Raw genomic sequence first — 19861 nt, forward strand, 5'->3', positions numbered from 1 at the left:
AATTTATTTGAGAATAAGCTTTCGTGAGCCACAGCTCACGTCATCGGATGCATCCGATGACGTGAGCTGTAGCTCACGAAAGCTTATGCTCAAATAAATTTGTTAGTCTCTAAGCTGCCACAAGTACTCCTTTTCTTTTTATTCTGGAATAGTGTCCATGCAGGGAGCTCTTCCATAAAAGCTATTCTGGCCAATTTCCCCATGTAGTCAAGCCGAGTTCCATTTTTCAAGTATTGGTTCTTGCCCAGAGTGCTGAGCAAGAGAGAGCTTCCTTAGCTGTGGTGGCTCTTAAGTTTCCAGTGTCAGTCTCTCAAGCTGGGGTTGAGAAGTTGCTCCAGCCTTCAAACGTCCCAAACATATGTGACATGGTAGAAGACCTGAGCTCACAGCTCAGTTTCTGAAATGCCCATAAATTCCAGATTATCTCTGCTGGCTAGTTTTCAAATCACTCCTTCCCCTGCTGATCTGAACTCTTCTCTGAGGATCCTGAGGTGGCCTGCTTGTGTACATGTCCTGCTTCTCGGTAGAGATTTTGCTGTGTCTTTTTAATGTGTGTGAATGGACTACATCCTAACGGTGCCCCACAGCACAGCCGAAGCACCAGCTGCTCTATTCCTGCCTAGCAGGTAAACAAATGCCTTCAGACTACATTCCATCTCTGCTGGCGCTGCTTCCAGCAAGCAATTGACCTGGCAAGCACTGGCTATTGTGTACACATGGCAGCATAAGTCAATATTTATCCTCTGGGTAAATAACAGGTCTAGTGCAAGCTACAGTGAGAGTCATTTTCTTCTTTTAAAAACATTGGGACTTCACAATACAGCCCTGTTGTTTGCTCGTACCAGCCTCAGCACTCAATAAGGCCAGAAGGCTGGAAGAGTGAGACACGAACTGTCACCTTAATAACATGGCTGTGATCTGGCTTCTTGCCCTCCACTCCTTGTGCTTGGGCAAGGCTCCATGTGATTGGGGCCAGGCTCCTTGGCCTCCTGTAGCTGGGAGCTCTAATCCTCATGCCTGGCTCCACGGTCCCCAACCTCCCTCTCTCTCCCTTTGCTTCCAGACTTGTTGGTGTCATTGTCTCATTAGATTAATGGTGTTTTATGGGGTTTTCTGTTTTAGTTGATTAATTATAATTATATGCTGATTAATACCACCCACATGATGTGCTGCCCCTGCTGGGCACCTTCCTTGGGCAGGCGGAGCTGGTGTGACCCCAGCACACAAGAGGGTAGAGATGGATGAATTCCCCCAAGCTTTGGCCAAGTACAGACCTAGCTCCCATCACTTCCCTGGCTCTCTGTTAACTGTAAAACACCAATTTAGTATTCAAAAAAGGCTCTCCACTATTACCCACAGCAGGAGGATGGGGTCTGCTGGCACTGCCCTTACCCACTGCCCATTACTACTCTTCCCATCACTAGAGGGGCTCTGGGTGTAGCCAACAGGCAGGAAAGTGAACGTCATCTCAGGTTTATCACTGGAGGAACAAGCACAAAAAGGCTGAGACTCCCTAAAAGTCTGTGGCAGAGCTGGGATTAAAATTCAGGTCTCTTGCTTGCAGGTTCCCTGCTCTAACTACCAGCCAATGCTGCTTTCTGTATTCCAATTACTGTGCTAGGGTTCACCATTCCCTGGTACCCATAAGGCTAGAGAGCTCTTCTAGGTTAGTAGAGATCCTGTGCATCGTCTCCTGGCCAGAACACTTTTTGTGACCTTGGCACCTGCAGGGTAGTCAGTGCCATCAATTTCCTTTTCCACCCCAAGGGTAGAACTTCCTTTGTTCCTAAGGACATGCTGGCAATGCTGTAGTCTATCTCCCCCACAGCCAACTTCTTGCTGCAGTTAAACAGGCTGTTTATTTAAGGATCCAAGGAAAGAAACATACAAATACAGAAGAGCAGCTGGTACTTTCCGCCCCTCACAGCAATGATGAGGCAGGAAGGCCTTATACCCACAGGTAGGTGCTGCTTGGAGTAACTTTACGCATTGGAGTCCATGTTTGCCCCAGTTGAAGGCCCAGCTATTATGCACACTTGCATTCTCCCTTTCCCAGACTCACTGTCCCCATTTTCTATTATCATAATTCTCTTATCAAGGCAAATTAAATTCTTGTCCTTCCCTCCCTCATCAAAGAGCTGGTTCCAGTACATGTTCCATCTGGGAATATGTCCCCTGTAAGCCACTGGGCCCAGGGTGGGGGCTTCACACTCTAGATCATTCACAGGCTTATACCCAGTGTTTGCTCCGTGGCTTCTCAGTCACACACCTGTCTCTGAGAGGGCTAAGAGGACAGAGCACTGAGGGCCCAGACCATCTGCATTGTCAGGATCAGCTCCTCAATGCTATTTGTGGGAGAAGAGAGAGATTTTTAGCCCAGCAAAAAAACAGGGTGTGGTGGCTGAGAATGAAAGAGGGCAGACAAGCAGTGGGGTTTCCTCTGGGCTTTGGGATTTTTGCCAATTTGGAACCATTTCTCTCGCATGCTTAGAGACAGTCTTCTCCTTTCCTCTGACAATGATTCAACATGAAGGGGAGAGAAACTCCAGTGAGTCTGTGAGATACAGAAGCGCCTGTTTATACCAAGGTACTTTGCTAATTAGACTTGATAGCTTTCTCTAGTTATCAGTGATTTTGCTTGTAATCCCTCCAATGAAATTAGTATTTATATCTGTAACTGTACATGAATATTATCAGGAGCAATCATTACCATGATATTTATTTTAAATCAAAAGTTCTTTTGTTCTTTCTTGTCCACACATTCCTCCTTTCCCCCTTCTTGATCAGACTTAATAGACAACAAATAGAAAAAGATTCAACCACCTTAAAAATTGAGTTGAAAACAGCAGCACTTGCTTTGCTGACATTGATTCTTTAATGCGCAATAATCTGGATTTCATTATTGTGAGTAGATTGTCAATTTAGAAATATGTCTCTGTCAATTTAATGTTAAAAAAATCCCTTCTGCTCAGTTTTTGTTTTCTCATGTGTGCTATTTCTGGTGGAGTGACGATAGCCCTGGTTCTTGGCCCAACTCCATCATATCTCTCCTGCATTCAGCAGCTGGTATTTTCTCAGCATTCTGAGTATTGCACCTATAGGAAATAGGCTCTAGTTTTTCACCAGTAATATTTAAAAAAAAAACCAAAACCCCAGCTTTGTGATCATTTTTGTTTTCTTCACACAAATGTTAGTATGAGTCCAGAAAAGGGGTTGTTTTAGACACTGATGAATATTTTATTAAAAACTGATTTCTAAAACAATTCTGTCTTCCTCTCCTCTCTACTAACATCTGCTTTGTAATACTGCAGGGGGGGCATAGTGCAGGGCTGTGGCTCTGAGCACTGAGAGGACAACATTAATACACATATCAGCAGTATCAAAGTATTCAACAGTTCTAAGGAGTTTCTGGTGTCCCATCCATTTCTGCTTCATTGTTTGCCAGGAGGTGCCTTCAGTTTTGTTTTGAGGGATACAGTGGCTGTAACTTGTCACATTTGTAACACATTCCTGAATCCAGCTGCAAGCATGATCAGCTCTTTTGGTGGGGGTGGTGGGGTGGTTGGGTCTCAGCAGAGGTTACACAAAAGAAGTGTGGGATTCCAGTGTGGGAGTTTTCAATGCTTCATTAATATCCTGTCTTGAAGAGACATGAAAATCCTTTTTCCTGGGCACAAGCTGGTCTCCCTTCGTAACATACTAAAGAGAAAAGAAAAGGAGTACTTGTGGCACCTTAGAGACTAACAAATTTATTAGAGCATAAGCTTTCGTGAGCTACAGCTCACTTCATTGGATGCATCTGATGCTCTAATAAATTTGTTAGTCTCTAAGGTGCCACAAGTACTCCTTTTCTTTTTGCGAATACAGACTAACATGGCTGCTACTCTGAATACTAAAGAGAGGCAGTTTGCTTCGAAGAAATAACAAGTGCTGAACAGCAGAGCATTTTGCGTAAAGGGAATGGGTGGATATTGTTTGTACATTTCTTACCAGCAATGGGCTGAGGATTTGCAAAGTGAGAAGCAGCTTATTAGACAGGTTTCAGAGTAGCAGCTGTGTTAGTCTGTATTCGCAAAAAGAAAAGGAGTACTTGTGGCACCTTAGAGACTAACAAATTTATTTGAGCATAAGTTTTCTTCACCTCATTCACACAGAATAATTAGCATGAAACAATGCATCTCATGTGAGAATTTCACTGTGTTTTACAAACATTCATGAATTTAGCCTTATAAGTATCCTCTTCACTTTACAGGTAGGGATACTGAGGTGCAAGGAGAGTAAATTGCTTATTTGAAGGCACAGAGCATATCAGTGGAAGAGAGAGAGGTTGGAATAGAATCCAGGAGTCCTGACTCCCACTTTCTCTCTTACTCTATAAACTCTTAATTCTGGCAAAACTCTTTCTTTACTTCCCCTAAATGTACTTATTTTTGCTGAAATAGGGATAAAATTGATTTTGCTAGGAAAAGGAGACTCTGGTATTTCCAGAGGGTTTACCAAGTCAGGTAAGAAGATTCTAACTTTGCCTGTGTAAGGACACATGCTGTGTGCAGAGCAACTACCTGATATGCCAGCCAAATTGTTCCATGCACAAGATGTGTGGGCTCAGAGGCTGAGACTAGTGTGTGGGTGGCTGTAAGTCGCCCCCAGCCCCCCTCGGTCAGTTTGCTTGGGCAGGTTTTAATACTGGGCAAATACATTCCCAAGCTTCCACTTTTCCCTCAAACACTCTAGGTTCCTTCCCCCAGCACCTCTCCTATTATATGTAGAGTCGACTATACAGCCTGCCTATAGCACCCAGTGAGCATAGTAAGGGGGCAGAGCAGCCATATGGGAAGTCATATGTGCTGTCCCTGTTATAGGTTAGTATGCATACAGCAGTCACCATCTAAATTTGGGTTCCAAGCCTCTTAGGAGTTTGTAAGGGCCTGATGAATTCAGTCTTAAGAATCTATCTCCTTCACCTTCTTGCCTGGATTAACTTCCTACCTAGACTGCACCTCAGAGCTCTACTCTGTGTCCGAACCTCAGCCCTGGAGTGAGCAGATGCCATGAGAGTGAGGGATGCCAGTACCTCACACCAGGGACTGTGAATGGGAGCTCTTCTGAGGCAGAGTCTCTTTAGAGGTTTTCAGAGATGTGATTGTTCGCTTGCTGCGGCTGAAAATTCTCCGCCTCACCTTGTCTCTGAAGTCCTCAGAGACATAGTAGTAGACAAAGGGGTCAACACAACTGTTGAAGCTGCTGAGCGCCAGGCTCACCATGTAGCTGACGTACAAGTCCTCATAGAGCTTGGAGCAATTGTTGGAATAGTGGACAAGGAGAAGGACATTGCTGGGTGTGTAGAACACCATGACTGTGAGCAGCACGAGGACAGTGAGCTTCATGGCATATGCATACCTCTCTCCACTGCCCAGCAGGATCCACAGCACTGAGCAGTGGCTAAACAACATCACTACTAAGGGGACAAGGAAGCCGCAGACGATCAAGCACACAAAGTAGTAATAGTAGTACTCTGCATCCTCATGCCTGGGGAGGGCGTCATGGCACAGAGTGATATTGGAGTTATCCAGGGGGTAGGACTGCTGCAAGAGGGTCAAGGGCAAGGTGAAGATGGCAGTGATGAGCCAAACACTGATGCAGGTGCAGGCAGCAAAGCCTGGGCTGCGGAAGGAGCGGGAGAAGAAAGGGTGCACTGCTGCCAGGTACCGGTCAACACTGATGCACATGAGCAGTAGCACAGAACAGTACATGTTCCCATAGAAAAAGGCAGTGGTAAGCCGGCACAGGCCCTCCCCAAAGGGCCAGTGGTTCCCCAGGAAGTAATAAGAGATCTTAAAAGGTAGCACAAGCACCAGGAGCAGGTCAGCTGCAGCCAGGTTCATCAGGAAGATGGTGGAGGTCAGCTTCTCAATCCTAGTTGCTAGGACCCAAAGGGCCAGCCCATTGGCTGGCAGCCCCACCAGGAAGACAGCAGAATAGAGGCAGGGGATGAGCCACACTGTGACTGCACTGCTCAGCTGGGAGCGGGAGTCCTCATGGATGGACAGGTAGGTGATGTTGCCACGAGTCACTTTCTCTCCTGGGATGGCCCGGGGACACAGTGTGTTTGCCGATGTAATCACCTGCTCGTTGGTGCTGTTCTGAGAGTAATCTAGTGGTGCAAACATAGTCTGTTACTGTTCGTGCAGGGCCCAGTGTGCTTGCACTTTGCAGGCAGGGCTTGTGACAAGTTTCCTGCCCCAATGCCCCCAGGGGTTTGCATTCTAATGAGACAGTGTGCCCACCACAGGGTGCGGGGGCTGGGAAGCAGCATAGATATTATTCATAGCCTCCATTGGCTGGTTCTGTAATTAGCTAGAACCCCTTAGTAAAACAAAACAAATCCCAACTGGCAAGTGTCCCTATTTCAGGGTTGAACATGAAGATCTAAGGCTGAGAGGAGGTTCTGGTGAAGTTTGCCCAGCTACTTCACAGCAGGGCAACCATGCTAATGCTAAGGTGAGCTCTGGGGTTGCGGGGAGGGAGTTTAACATAATGAGTTCCAATCAGAAGAATTTAAGGTCTCTGGCTGTCATGTGACATACCATAAGCAGAAAATGTAATTGGTGCACAAATTAACTAAACAGCAGAAGCAAACGTGCAAAGGACAACCTCAAAAAGCAGATCAAATTATCTCATTCTGAGAAAGTTCTAATTCCCTCCAGCAGCTCCTGTACCTTCTCTCTAGGGCCCAGTTACTTTGATCAGCCGTTGTCAAAGTACAAGGACCCACACAATTCCTTGGAGTCATGCTGTTTCTCACAGCTTGTGATACCTTTGCACTGCTGCTGGTGTGTAGCTATTGGTTACCTGTGGACTGAGCACCACAGAGCACTGGGATCTGCCACTCAGGGGGTACAGGTGACACAAATTGAGTCAGCCAGAAGTAACTCCATGGATGGCAAATTCCGGCAGTCCATACTGGGCTCTTTGGCAAAGGCAGAGAGATACGTCTCTCCCAGTTGCTGATCTTTGATATGTGTTCAGAATCCTGACCTCACCTCTATGAAATCAAATCAGCTCCTAGTGGTAGCTGATGGTACTTTATGCCACTGAACAACTTTGGCTGGGGTCCATACCAGGTTGTGAGCTCCTTGCACTGGGGCTGATGTCCATACAGGACAGTCAGCGCGTGGCCTCCACAGAGCTATTCCTGAACCTATAGCACGAGCAGTACTGCTTCACATTAAACAGGGGGGTCAAAACAAGAAAAAGGGGCAGGAGCTGCTCCTCAGGCAAGGCTCAAGCTCCACAACTGCCTTTTCGGTTTCTCCGGTTTCTCTTTTGTTCCCCCTTTGACTATAATTCCTCCCCACTTTTCCCTCAACAAACACCTTCAGTGTCTTCTCCTTCATTAGATTGGCACGTTTGCCCATCACTGCTGCTTGTGTCCATTGCCCTCATAGCAAGTGCTTGCTTGGGAGCCACAGAAAGATGCCAGGGAACAAAGGGAGCAGTAAGATTTTCACCCCGAGATGCCCATTCACTCACCATCATAGTCCGGACTTGCCAAGCAGAGTCCCCAGAGGCTACACCACAGTATGTGCCTGTATGATAGGAATGTACACCAGGAGATCTCCATGCTGTGAAGGGAGCCTGTGATGTGCTGCTCTGTTCAGAGCTGCCTGGGGAAGGCAGTATTAATAGCCCTGACTATTAATTTCCTGTTCCCAGCCCTTAACTTACGGAAACACTAGGCTGGGGCTCCACTGACTTTTCTTGCAGAAAAAAGAACAAAGGATATTGAGAGCTGCCAAAACACTCCATCTGGGTCAGACCATGTGATGGTTCTTGGGTTCCCAGGACTGAGAGTCACCTTGTTACCCCCACCACCGGCTTGTGCTTAGCTGGGTATCAGCTCCTTAACACCACCTGCCTGTTAGCCACTCAAGCACACTCCCCTGGCTATGCCAGCCCTTACTTTGCCTTGCAGGTTAACAATAGGTCTACCCTTTGTCCAGCCCCTTATCCGCTGAACACTACGAAGATACCAGTTCTGCTGTTTCTAAAGGAACAGTGCACACCAACTTGTAAAACTCAGCTCTGTACCAGCACTTGGCTTAACACTGCAGCATGGAGCTATATTTACTGTGAAAACAAGAATGTTTATTATCATAGTCTAGAGATTCAGGCTATAGAAACTAAGGCTATTCGGAAAAAATGGTTACATTTAAAATAAAATCATAACACTTTCTAGAGACTAAACCTAAGAACCAGGTTAATCTCTTGTCTAAAGAAGTTTTATCTCACCCAAAGTTTTCTTCTAGGTTGGCTGAGATCCCATTTCCATTAATGTAAATGTACCGTCTGTTTACCTCCTACCTGCAGGATGAGATGAGGGTCTTTTCTTTGCCTTCTACATATCCCCCCAAAGTTCATTGTTTTTGCACACAGCCAGGATAACTACACTTTGCTTGTTTTTTCCTGTGTGCTGCCTCCCTGTTGACTTCACATCTCTTTGTTGACTTGATACATAAATAGGCATTCATTGTGTTAGTTTACAATGCTTAACTTACATCCTGACAAAGAGACAGGTGCATAAACATCTCTTGTGTGACTGAAACGTTTTATACTTCCGCTGGTGCCTAATATCTTGATGCATATTTTCAGTATATATACATAACTTGTTACGTTGTATCTGTACATACATTTTACAATGAAATTAATAACCAGTGTGATCCTCCCCCTTTCATTTGAGACCTCACATGACATTATTTGGTAAACAAGAATGTACACACCAGCCTTATGAGATTCCTGTAACTGCCTTGCCAGATGGCATTAAGGGGTTCTTGGGTCACAGGCCATGTCTGTGTCGAGTGGTTTGTCTCATTGTGCTGTGCAGTCTGAGCATAGAGTCATTTCTGATGTCAGCAAAAGGATATAGACAGACTCATGGCTGGAGATTTCCAGCTCTTGGTACTGCAGCGCCCTCTCTCATTGTCAAGGCTAAATTCTGAGTCAAATTACTCTAATTTGGGTCTGCTCCAGAATATTCCTGGACATGACAAGTATGGCCACCTCAGAGTCAGTTCAGAATATAAACCCATACAAACAGGATCAGATATCTCAACAGCCCCTGGCAGCCGCCTGCACCTCCATCTTTCCTCCCAGGCCTGAAGAAAGAAATTTACATTCATGGCACACTAGCCAAGGGGCCTTGTCTCCTCTGGATTCATGACATTTCCTGGTGGCTCAGTGGTATCCAGCACACATAGGGCTCTGCTTCAGCTGCAGGCAATGTTTTGAAATGCATGAGGGCTGCAGATCAGCAGGTTGTCCTAAGAGGCAGGGCCTCGCTTCGCTCACAAACCAGCTCAGGCTGAGTGACCAGCTGGAGTTTTATCGAGGCTGCAGCCTCATTTCAGGGCAATTGATAGTTTTCAGCACGTTCCATGTGAGACCAGCTCCCAGGCCAGAGTCATTCTGGTTCGCTGGCCCTGCTGCTGTCAGGTCTGTACCTGCTCTGGATTAAAGAAGGGATGTTGGTCTCTCTGGCCCCTTTCCTGAGTTCACTGAAGCAATTTACTGAAAAACTGTGTGTGAACCCAATGAGCTATTTTCATCTGAGTAGGTCAGATCCAGCACAAAGTGCTGTAAAATATAAACAGCCGCAGCATGATCTTGGAGTTTGATGAAGGCTTCATGCTTCCGCTGATAATTGTCAGGAATGCTGAGCACAGCCCCACCAAAGAGGAAATGATGTCTGTCTGACAAGGATTCACAGGATGGCTCTGTAGCTGGGGAGATAAAGCTGAATGTCAGTGACCCTCCCCTAGGAAGGAACTGTGCTTCCAGAGCCTCGTTACTGAATAAACCTGCAGGAAGGCCTGCCAGCTCTTCCCTGCTAATGAATGGTCTGGAGGAACAAAAGACTATTACTGTCTATATATGGTGACAATATTAGGAGGGTGACCCATTTTACAACCATTTACAGCTGCATAAGGGCCCTCTGGGGACCTGCCTGAGCATGTCACCCTGTCATTTCCCACCAGATATTCCCCAAGCCCTGACCCTCCTCTGCTACTTAGGCCTTGAGCACTTTCACTGTTCAATACTTTAAGCCCCTCTGTGCTCTGCCAAGTCTATATCCCACATCTATGTGGGAGTCCCCAACCTATCCCACATCTCTCAGATAAATTCAGACTATGTCCTGATTGCTGCAAAAAAATGGCAAAAGCCCCACCCAGACTGCTTTATCCTCCAGTGAGACATTGATGACAGTGAAGCAGAAGGACAGCCCAATGTTAGGTGACACTGTCTGAGGGGCAGCAGTTGATGTTTGGAGGCTCTTGCCCCACCACAATGCTCTTGCCTGCCTGTCTCAGCGAGGACCTAAGCACTGGAGCCACAGTCCTGGCAGTAGGAACTGTGAATTTGGTTTGGCAGTATGACTGATGGCTCATTTCTTTCTGGTTCGCTTATGAATGGCCTCTTCTGTGAAGGTTGCAAATCCGAGCCTGGCTGCTGTTTGATGAGATTCCTCTATTTCAAGGAGAAAATTATCCTATTTCCTTTGCTTTTGCCATATTCCCACATCCTTGGGCCGAGCGTGTCCAGAGGTGGTGTTCCACTGGGCAGGGAAGATGCAATGTTGGATGTTTTGCTTTTGCGATTCTCCCAGGATTTACGAACCATTACAGAGTGACTCATGTGACCACATATTTTCCATGCCTCAACCAGGATCCTTTTCATGCTCTCTATGCAAAAAATTAGACATCATCTGTTCAGATCGTGTGCAAATCACAGCCCTGCTTTCTATGGTCAGGTATCTGGGGTGGAGCAGGGAGAGGTTACTTATTGCTGTATCCTTTCCTTTGTAGATGCTGTGGGATTGTTACTGATTGCTTTTGGTGCAGAACAGATTGTTTGAACATGTTAGTGACAGAGGTTTCGAAGAGATGCTAATGAGCAGTGACAGTAGTGTGATCCTTGCCTGTGGGGGGACAAAGCTGATTTTAAGGCAATTAATTGTGCAGTTGATTATCTCCAGGTACAAAGAATACTCTTGCCCCAGCGCTCCCAGCCTGTGGGGGTACACAGGAAGAGCAGGCCAGGGATTGTAGAGCTATTGAAGAAAATTATGAAAGAGCTACCCCAGACTCAGATTTTCAAGAGCTTGGCAGATATAGTGCAGGAAAGAGAAGCCAAAAGGTTATTTCTCATCCCAAGATCCCCATTTCATGTCTCTAGGGAATGTCAGTTTGAAACCATTGGGTATCAAGATAGAAACCTCAGTTCAGCTGGGCACCTGCCCTAACTTAAGATGGTGGTTGTAGTCTAGATACCAGGGCAGCGCTATGGCTTTGCAGACAAACGTGTGGATTATTTCCACTAGCATCAGCATAACCTCACATTTTCCATGAATGCGGCTCTGGCCCTGCCTTCCTCAGCCACTGAACGTCAGTCACATCCAACTTGGAACCACAAGACACAGGAAGCTACTGCTGACCGTTATAAATAGAAATTATGGATCTTTTAACCATGAGCCTCCCATGGTGCCTCAACCCAGCTAAAGAGATGAATTGCAGCCTCTTCCTGACACTCCCCTCCGACCATCTGACCAACCTCTGCTGTGGCATTAGTCACCAACTACAGCCACTTCACCCGTCACCACTCCTTTAACTTCCCTCCCACAGCACCCAGTCACTTCACACATCAGATTCCAGTTTTTCTTCCTCACCTTCAGGGCCCTCCACGACCTTCCTGCCTCCTCTCATCCCCTTCTGTTACCCCAGCTACTCATTGGGATCTCACTCCATACCCTTTCCTTAGAAGCCCCCAGGCTTTCCTCCCTCACAACCTGCAGGACTTCAATGCATCCGATGAAGTGAGCTGTAGCTCATGAAAGCTTATGCTCAAATAAATTTGTTCGTGTCTAAGGTGCCACAAGTACTCCTTTTCTTTTGTGAATACAGACTAACACGGCTGCTACTCTGAAACCTGCAAGACTGAAACTCTACCCTTTTCTACCCCCATGGCACATCTCTTCTGGCCATCTCTTAAGTCCCTGCTCCAATTTTACTTTTTCAAGGAGCCCTTATGGAGAAGGTGGCGTTAGACATGTGAAATGTTCCCTGTGTACTACTTTGTATCAGCCTCCCTAACTGCTTAGACCAGTGATTTACACCTCTGATCTGCGGAACCCCAGCAGGCCACAGACTATGTCTGAGATTTCCAAAGGGGTCTGCACCTCCATTCAAAGTAGTTAGGGGATCTGTAAATGAAAAAAGATTGCAACCCCCTGGCTTAGGTTGTGACTCTGTGGTCTTTCACAGTCATCTCCCCCAGTTCCACACCCCATTGGTGTCAACTTCCCCTCTGCCCTATGAGGTGCTCGACCCCTGCCCTGCCCCTGGCCCCGCCCCTGCCCCACTCTTGCCTCACCCCCATTCCATTCCTTCCCCAAAGTCCCCACCCCACCCTGCCTTCCCCCCCCAGCCTGCCCCCTTCCCACCGCATTCCACCCCCTTCCCCACCTCTTTTCCACTTCCTCCCCTGAATGTGCCGCATTCCCCCTCCCTCCTGGAAAGTCCTAAGCACTGCCAAACAGCTGTTAGGTGGCAGGGGGAAGCACTGGGAGGGAGGGGAAGGAATGGGTTGTGGCACATTCCGGGGGAGCTTGGCCGCTGGTGAGTGCGGAGCACCCTCTAATTTTTCCCCAGGGGTGCTCCAGCCCCGGAGCACTCTCGGAGTCGGCGCCTATGCACACCTAATCCTCAACCTGTGGTGTTGCTCCTCCTGCATGCAGCTGCCTATTGATTGTAAGCATCTTGAGAGTAGGATTCAGTCATTCTCTGCAGGGTAAAGTGCCCTGCACAGTACTAGTGCAGAGTAACTATACCTTATTCTAAGCATGCATCACCCTAGGTCCATGGTCCTCGTTCTGACCCAAACCCACCAGCCAGTCAGCCATTTTCTTCACTTTTAAATAGCTGTGGTTTGCTGGATTTTTCCCCAGTATTCAATAGCTTCCAAGGCCAGAAGGGACCATTGTGATCTAGTCTGAGTGGCTGTATAACACAGGCAGTAGATCCCCAAATAATTCCTAGAGCTGATTGTTCAGAAAATATCCAATCTTAATTTTTTAACAATGTCAATGCTGTAAAATCCATCACAACCCTTGGCAAGTTGTTCTAGTAGTTAATTACTCACCATTTAAAAATGTATACATTATTTCCAGTCTGAATTATCGAGTTTTGACTTCCAGCCCTTAGATCATGTTATGCCTTTCTCTGCTAGATTGAAGAGCCAATTGAAATTGTTGTTCCCCAGGTAGGTAGTTATAGACTGTAATCAAGCCACCCCTTAATCTCTCTTTGAAGCTAAATTGATGAGCATCTTTATAAGGCATGTTCTTTAATCATTCTCATGGCTCATTTCTGAACCCTCTCCAATGAATCAACATCTTCTTGAATTGGGGGCACCAGACTGGGACACAATATTCCAGCAGCAGTTGCAGCACCAACTACAGAAGCAAAATAACCTCTCTCCTCCTACTTGAGACTCTCCTATCTATGTATCAAGGATTGCACTAGCCCTTTACAGTGTTGCTGTAAGCTTATGTTTAGCTGATTATCTACCATGACCACCAAATCTTTTTCAAAGTCTCTGCTTCCCAGGTAGAGTCCAGGAAGTATGAGGTAGAGTCCGTGTAAGTATGGCTTGTTTAAGAAAGACCATAGAACAGAGGTGGGCAAACTATGGCCCGCGGGCTACACCCAGCCCGCAGGACCATCCTGCCCGGCCCCTGAGCTCCTGCTGGGAAGGCAAGACCCCAGCCCTTCCCCCTCGTCCCCCCAGATATGCTGCGGCGGGGCTGCACACTCATGCAGAGCAGCGTGTCTGGCTCCGGCGGGTGGCATGGCTCCAGACATGCTGCTTCAGAAATGCTGCATGGTAGGGGGCTGGGGCCAGGGGGTGGATATGGGGCAGGGGATCCTGGGGGGCAGTCAGGGGACAGGGGTTGGTCGGATAGGCAGAGGTTCGGGAGGGCAGGGGATGGGGAATAGGGGTGGGGTCCTGGGGGGGCAGTCAGGGGACAAGGAGCAGGGGGGGTTGGAGGGGTGGGGGGGTTGAGGGGGGCAGTCGGGGGTGGAAAGTGGGAGGGGGGCAGATAGGGCACGGGGGCCAGGCTGTTTGGGGAGGCACAGCCTCCATACAGTTTCGCACCGCGATGTGGCCCTCGGGCCAAAAAATTGCCCACCCTACCATAGAATGACACTCCCAACATAACCCTCCCAGGAAGCAGCCCCAGGATGCAGGCTGCAGCTGGTTGTTTCTGTTCAGTTGGCATTTCCTTTATAGAATTGCTTCTTGTAGATGTTGATAGGGCAACAGGATTAGACATGTAAATTGACCTTTCATGATGTCACTCAGTTTGAATTTAGGACCCCATCCAGGTGCCAGGCAGGTAAGGTGTTCATATGGATGTATTTAAAGGAGGTGGAAAGAGGAACATGGTAAATATAATCTGAAGCAAATACTCACCAGCAACCACACAACAGAACCACTAACCCAGGAACCTATCCTTGCAACAAAGCCCGTTGCCAACTCTGTCCACATATCTATTCAGGGGATACCCTCATAGGGCCTAATCACATCAGCCACACTATCAGAGGCTCGTTCACCTGCGCATCTACCAGTGTGAGATATGCCATCATGTGCCAGCAATGCCCCTCGGCCATGTACATTGGCCAAACTGGACAGTCCTCTACGTAAAGAATGAATGGACACAAATCAGACGTCAAGAATTATAACATTCAAAAACCAGTCGGAGAACACTTCAATCTCTCCGGTCACTTGATCACAGACCTAAGAGTGGCTATACTTCAACAAAAAAGCTTCAAAAAATAGACTCCAAGGAGAGACTGCTGAATTGGAATTAATTTGCAAACTGGATACAATTAACTTAGGCTTGAATAGAGACTGGGAATGGATGAGTCATTACACAAAGTAAAACTATTTCCCCATGGTATTTCTCCCTCCCACCCCACCCCACACTGTTCCTCTGATATTCTTGTTAACTGCTGGAATTAGCCTACCTGCTTGTCACCATGAAAGGTTTTCCTCCTTTTCCCCCCCTGCTGCTGGTGATGGCTTATCTTAAGTGATCACTCTCCTTACAGTGTGTATGATAAACCCATTGTTTCATGTTCTCTGTGTGTGTGTATATAAATCTCTCCTCTATTTTTTTCCACCAAATGCATCCGATGAAGGAGCTGTAGCTCACGAAAGCTTATGCTCTAATAAATTTGTTAGTCTAAGGTGCCACAAGTACTCCTTTTCTTTTTGCGAATACAGACTAACATGGCTGCTACTCTGAAAACATGGTAAATATAGAGGCCATAGACACCCCCCCCCAGTAATTTGTGTGATCCTCACCTAATTAAAACTGCAGCAACCTCAGTAATCACTGCTCCTTGATTGGGCACATCCTATTACGTTACCTGAAGAGCTAACACTCGAGAAGCCAAGGCACAATAAGTATATCACCCAGTAGGCTCTGGCTTTTAGTGGTAGTACTTTGGGCCAGAGACTGCCATTTATCACATTGATTCAGCATTCAGGACCTTGACCTCTACCCACTTCCCTAATACAAAGGTTTAAAAAGAGTAAAGCCCTTGTTCATTGCTACCGTCCTTTACCTTGGATGGGAGCTCACAAACTTTGGGCTTGTCTATGTGGGGGAATAATTTTGGAGTATTTCCTGGTTGGACTCTATTCTAAAATAAAAGTGACTTTATTGTAGAATAATTACTTTGGTTGCAAAGCAGAATAATTATTCCAGCACAGTGTCCAGCTAAAGGAAGTGGGTTATTTCAGAATAGTCATGCAGGTCAATTTCCTGTCTGTAGATACAAGGCCTTTCAGATGGGGCATGCCCTCCCTGACACAGACACTTACAGATGACGTGGATTTCTTGGCAGCATTGACAGTGCAAAGAAGCTGCCATTTGGGGTTCAATCAAACATTAGAATTTGTATAGGTTGTGATTGCCAGACCAAGCTGTAACTTACATAAGTGCAAGGTGGAATGGCTGCCTGATTTGATTAAGACAAAGTCACCTAGCATTGTATCAGAGTTGACGACTGTGTGTGAAGGAATAACCCCATTTTATAGTCCGGGGGTGGGAGGAAGGAGTTCCTAAGTCATTCCTACTTGCTCGCAGGCTCATGCTCTCTGTTAGGAGTTTGCAGCATATAGTACAAGAACATGTAAAATAAAAAGCAAATTATTATACAGTGTCCAGCTACTCCCTTTAGTGTTTCCCATTTGTTTGAATTAGAATAGAGTTCATGCCTATTTCAACCAACTATCCAGAAAAATATTTTTAAACAAATTTTGTTCTTTGCCATTAAAGTTGCTCACTTGATGAGATTCTGTCTGAGCTCAGACTGCACTGGATGATGTCAGGATCTGGCTGTCCCTTCAGAGCGGCCTATCCCTCCCTTGTAGCCTGGGGGACATTTCTTTGTAAGATGGCCAAGATTTCTGAGAGGAGGCCTTTGTATAAAGTGTATTGTGTCCTCACAAGCACGAACCCTGTATTTTTTTTTATCAAATTATCCCATGCAGTTTATGCATGAGAGGATTATCTATAGGAGAAACAGAAAAACAGCTTGTTTCCTTATGAGCAAATCATACACCGAACAAAAAAAGGACAGTTCCATTTTATTATGGCAACTGAAGTATTGAGAATGATGTAAAAGGAAACTCCTATCAGATCTGGGTCACATCACTGCAGCTTCCTTTGCAAAAATATACATGAATTCTTTTGTTAGCTAGAGCTCACTGGAAAAATAGTTACCTCTGTTATTATGCAGGAATTTGGGAAGGCCAGAGGTGACAGGCTATTTTCATGATTGCAGTTGCAATAAATTTGAGCACATGTTCCAAAGACTTGTGAACTGAAGTAACTTTATTGAATGCCTCTTTTATTTAGCTTCAGAGGGTAATTTAGCATGTAAGCTCTTAGGGAGCAGGATCATATCATGTTTGTGCAGCACCTAGCACCATGTGGGTGCTGCTGGAAACAACAGTAGTTTGTGCTGTGAGTTCGTCTGAACTTTTTTGTTTTTTTAAACCACTTTCCTTTAAAAAGCTGCCTTTTCATAGAGCGATTGTGCCACCTCATGGGCTCTTTGCTTTCTCCATCTCAGGCCATCTTTGCTTAGCTCTAACAGAGCCTTGGCAGCTTACACTAGAAAACAAAATGGCTAGCAGGCAGGTTTCGGGAAGGCTAACCACGTCTCATTTTACAGAGCAGGAGCTGCAGAAGAGTATGATTAAAGCTCCCAGATACTGGACTAGAGAGATGGGCTCCAAACAGACTGGACTTAGACTGGAAAATACTTTAATTGCATTTAGCACTTACATAATTATACTGTGTTTTGGTTTCTCTTTTAGGGTCTGAGAGATACTAGAGGATTCTAGCTTAAAGCATCGCTGCAACCAATTGACATTTATACTTGTAGCATTTTAGTCTAATAGGCAAGTGCTCAGAGGAAGAAATAATAGAAAATATAACTATTATAATACACAGCAAAAAGGGGGACAATAGTTCTAGTCTGTTCCTTCAATATCAGATCTGTGGTAATGGCCACGTCTGACCAGGAAGAACGCTCCAGTCATAGGGTACCACCCAAGGATTCAGTAGACCTGGGTTCAATTCTCTGCTCTGCCACAGACTCCCTGGGTGGCCCTAGTCAAGTAATTAATCTCTGTGCTTCAGTTCCTGTCTGTAAAATGAAGCCTAATAGTACTTCTCTATCTTGTTCAGAGTAGCAGCCGTGTTAGTCTGTATTCTCAAAAGAAAAGGAGTACTTGTGGCACCTTAGAGACTAACAAATTTATTAGAGCATAAGCTTTCGTGAGCTACAGCTCACTTCATCGGATGCATTTAATGCATCCGATGAAGTGAGCTGTAGCTCACGAAAGCTTATGCTCTAATAAATTTGTTAGTCTCTAAGGTGCCACAAGTACTCCTTTTCTCTATCTTGTGATGGTGTCCTGAGGATAAAAACCATTATGAATGCGAGGCACAAGGTATTACAGCTAGCCAGACGGGCCAAAGGGACACTCGTTTGTGATTCATAGACTCAGCCTTTAAGGCCAGAAGGGACCATCATGATCTAGTCAAGACCTGCTGCCACAGAACCTCACTAACCCTACTGCTGTAATAGTAACCTCTGGCTGAGTTACTGAAGTCCTCAAATCTTAATTTAAAGAATTCAAGTTACAGAAAAGCCACCATTTACTCTAGTTCAAACCCCTAAATGACCTGTGCCCCACCCAGTAGAGGAAGGTAACTTCCCACTCAGGCTCTCTGCCACTCTAATCTGGGGGAAAATTCCTTCCCCACCCAGATATGGTGATCACTTAGACCCTGAGACCCACTGGGTAGACACCTGGGAAAGAATTTTCTGTAGTAACTCAGAGCCCTTCCCCCCACCTCCTCCAGTGTCCCATCTCCTGCCATTGGGGATAGTTGCTAATTGCAGTCACAGATGGGCCACTGCCATTGTAGGCAACCTATAATACCACCTTCTCCATAAATGTATCAAGCTCAGTCTTGAAACAAGTTAGGTTTTTTGCCTCCACCATTCCCTTAGAAGGCTATTCCAGAACTTGACTCCTTAGAAACTTTTGTCTAACGTAAAGCCTAAATTTCTTAGTCATTTATATCCATTTGTTCTTGTCCCAGTGTTGGCCCTTAACTGAATAACTCCTCTCCACCACCCCCGGTGTTTATCCCACTAATGAATTTATAGAGAGCAATCGTATCTCCCCTCAACCTCTGTTATGCTAAACAAGCTAGCTCCTTAAGTCTCCTCTCATAAGGCAGGTTCTTCATTCCTCTGATCATCCTAGTAGCTCTTCTCTGCACTTGGCTCCAGTTTGAATTGATCTTTCTTAAATAGGGAGATCAAAATTGCACAGTATTCTAGATGAGGGGTCTCTTTGTACCATCTTATACAATGGTAATAACACTTCTCTGTCTCTACTGGAAATACCTTGCCTACTGCATCCTAGGGTTGCATTAGCCTTTTTCACAGTGATGTTTCATTCATGCAGACAACGGATAAGATTTTCAAGCTTGGGTGATTTACAGTTAGGTACCTAAATAATCTCTTACACTTAAAGAAGTGGCCTGATTTTTAGATGAGTTGAATGCCCCCAGCTCTCTTTGAAGGGCACATTTTGGCCAGAGTATTGAAAGCCAAATAAATGTCTCCGCTTTTCACTGGCACTTGAAAATGAAACCCAGAAACCATGGCACCATCTAAATCTTTGGGGTAGACCAAGGAAAGTCAAATACTCAAGGCACCAGTCCCTACATACAACAGCTAGTCAGATCCAGAAAAGCAGTGTTTTTATAGATCAGATAAGTAGAACAGTTAGCACTGGTAATGCAATAGCAGCAAAAGCCTCTAATCCAGTGGTCTCCAAAGTGGGGTGTGCACACCCCAGGGGGTGCACAAGACCATCCCTGGGGGTGCGCAGAAGGCGGAGCACTGCTGAAGGAATGCCGCCGGCACAGCGGCAGCAGTGCTCCTGGACCTTTGATTCTTCAGCAGCACACCGGCAGCAGCTCGGCTCTCCCCGCTCCGTCTTCGGCGGCACGCCAGTAGCAACTTGGCTCTCCCTGCTCCATCTTTGACGGCACGCTGGCAGCAGGTTTTTTTTTTTTTTTTTTTAAATTTCCCTAGAGCTGGCCCTGGGGATGCGTGATCCAAAAAGTTTGGAGACCACTGCTCTAGTCTATCACTCAAAACCAGCCCAAGATGCTAATGGCCACAAGTTGTTTCCTTTTTGAGGT

The 19861-nt window shown here is 46.1% G+C and overlaps 2 protein-coding genes across 3 annotated transcripts in view; one reads left to right on the forward strand and one right to left on the reverse strand.

The window, feature by feature from the left end:
* The window catches only part of CPAMD8 (C3 and PZP like alpha-2-macroglobulin domain containing 8), a 97184-nt gene extending 93775 nt beyond the window's left edge, over positions 1–3409 (forward strand). For both annotated transcript variants that reach the window (XM_038383664.2, XM_043502818.1), the window contains one exon: positions 153–3409. The gene's annotated coding sequence lies outside the window, so the exon portion shown is untranslated. The remainder of the gene's footprint in view (positions 1–152) is intronic.
* A 687-nt stretch (positions 3410–4096) lies between these two features.
* F2RL3 (F2R like thrombin or trypsin receptor 3) lies at positions 4097–8524 on the reverse strand. Its single transcript, XM_038383684.2, has 2 exons — positions 7534–8524; positions 4097–6154 (listed from the first exon to the last, which is right to left on the reverse strand). Exons 1-2 carry the CDS (start codon positions 7622–7624, stop codon positions 5076–5078), a joined length of 1170 nt encoding a protein of 389 aa, XP_038239612.1. The 5' UTR covers positions 7625–8524; the 3' UTR covers positions 4097–5075.
* Positions 8525–19861: the final 11337 nt, after the last annotated feature.

Source organism: Dermochelys coriacea, chromosome 25 (assembly GCF_009764565.3).
Source record: "Dermochelys coriacea isolate rDerCor1 chromosome 25, rDerCor1.pri.v4, whole genome shotgun sequence".
NCBI lineage: Eukaryota > Metazoa > Chordata > Testudines > Dermochelyidae > Dermochelys > Dermochelys coriacea.

Bases quoted from the DNA above. Each gene is read 5' to 3' on its own strand.
- F2RL3 (XM_038383684.2), bottom strand. From the start codon at position 7,624: ATGGAGATCTCCTGGTGTACATTCCTATCATACAGGCACATACTGTGG. The intron at 6,155-7,533 runs GTGAGTGAATGG...TTGCACCACTAG, and splicing joins GGCAAGTCCGGACTATGATG to ATTACTCTCAGAACAGCACC.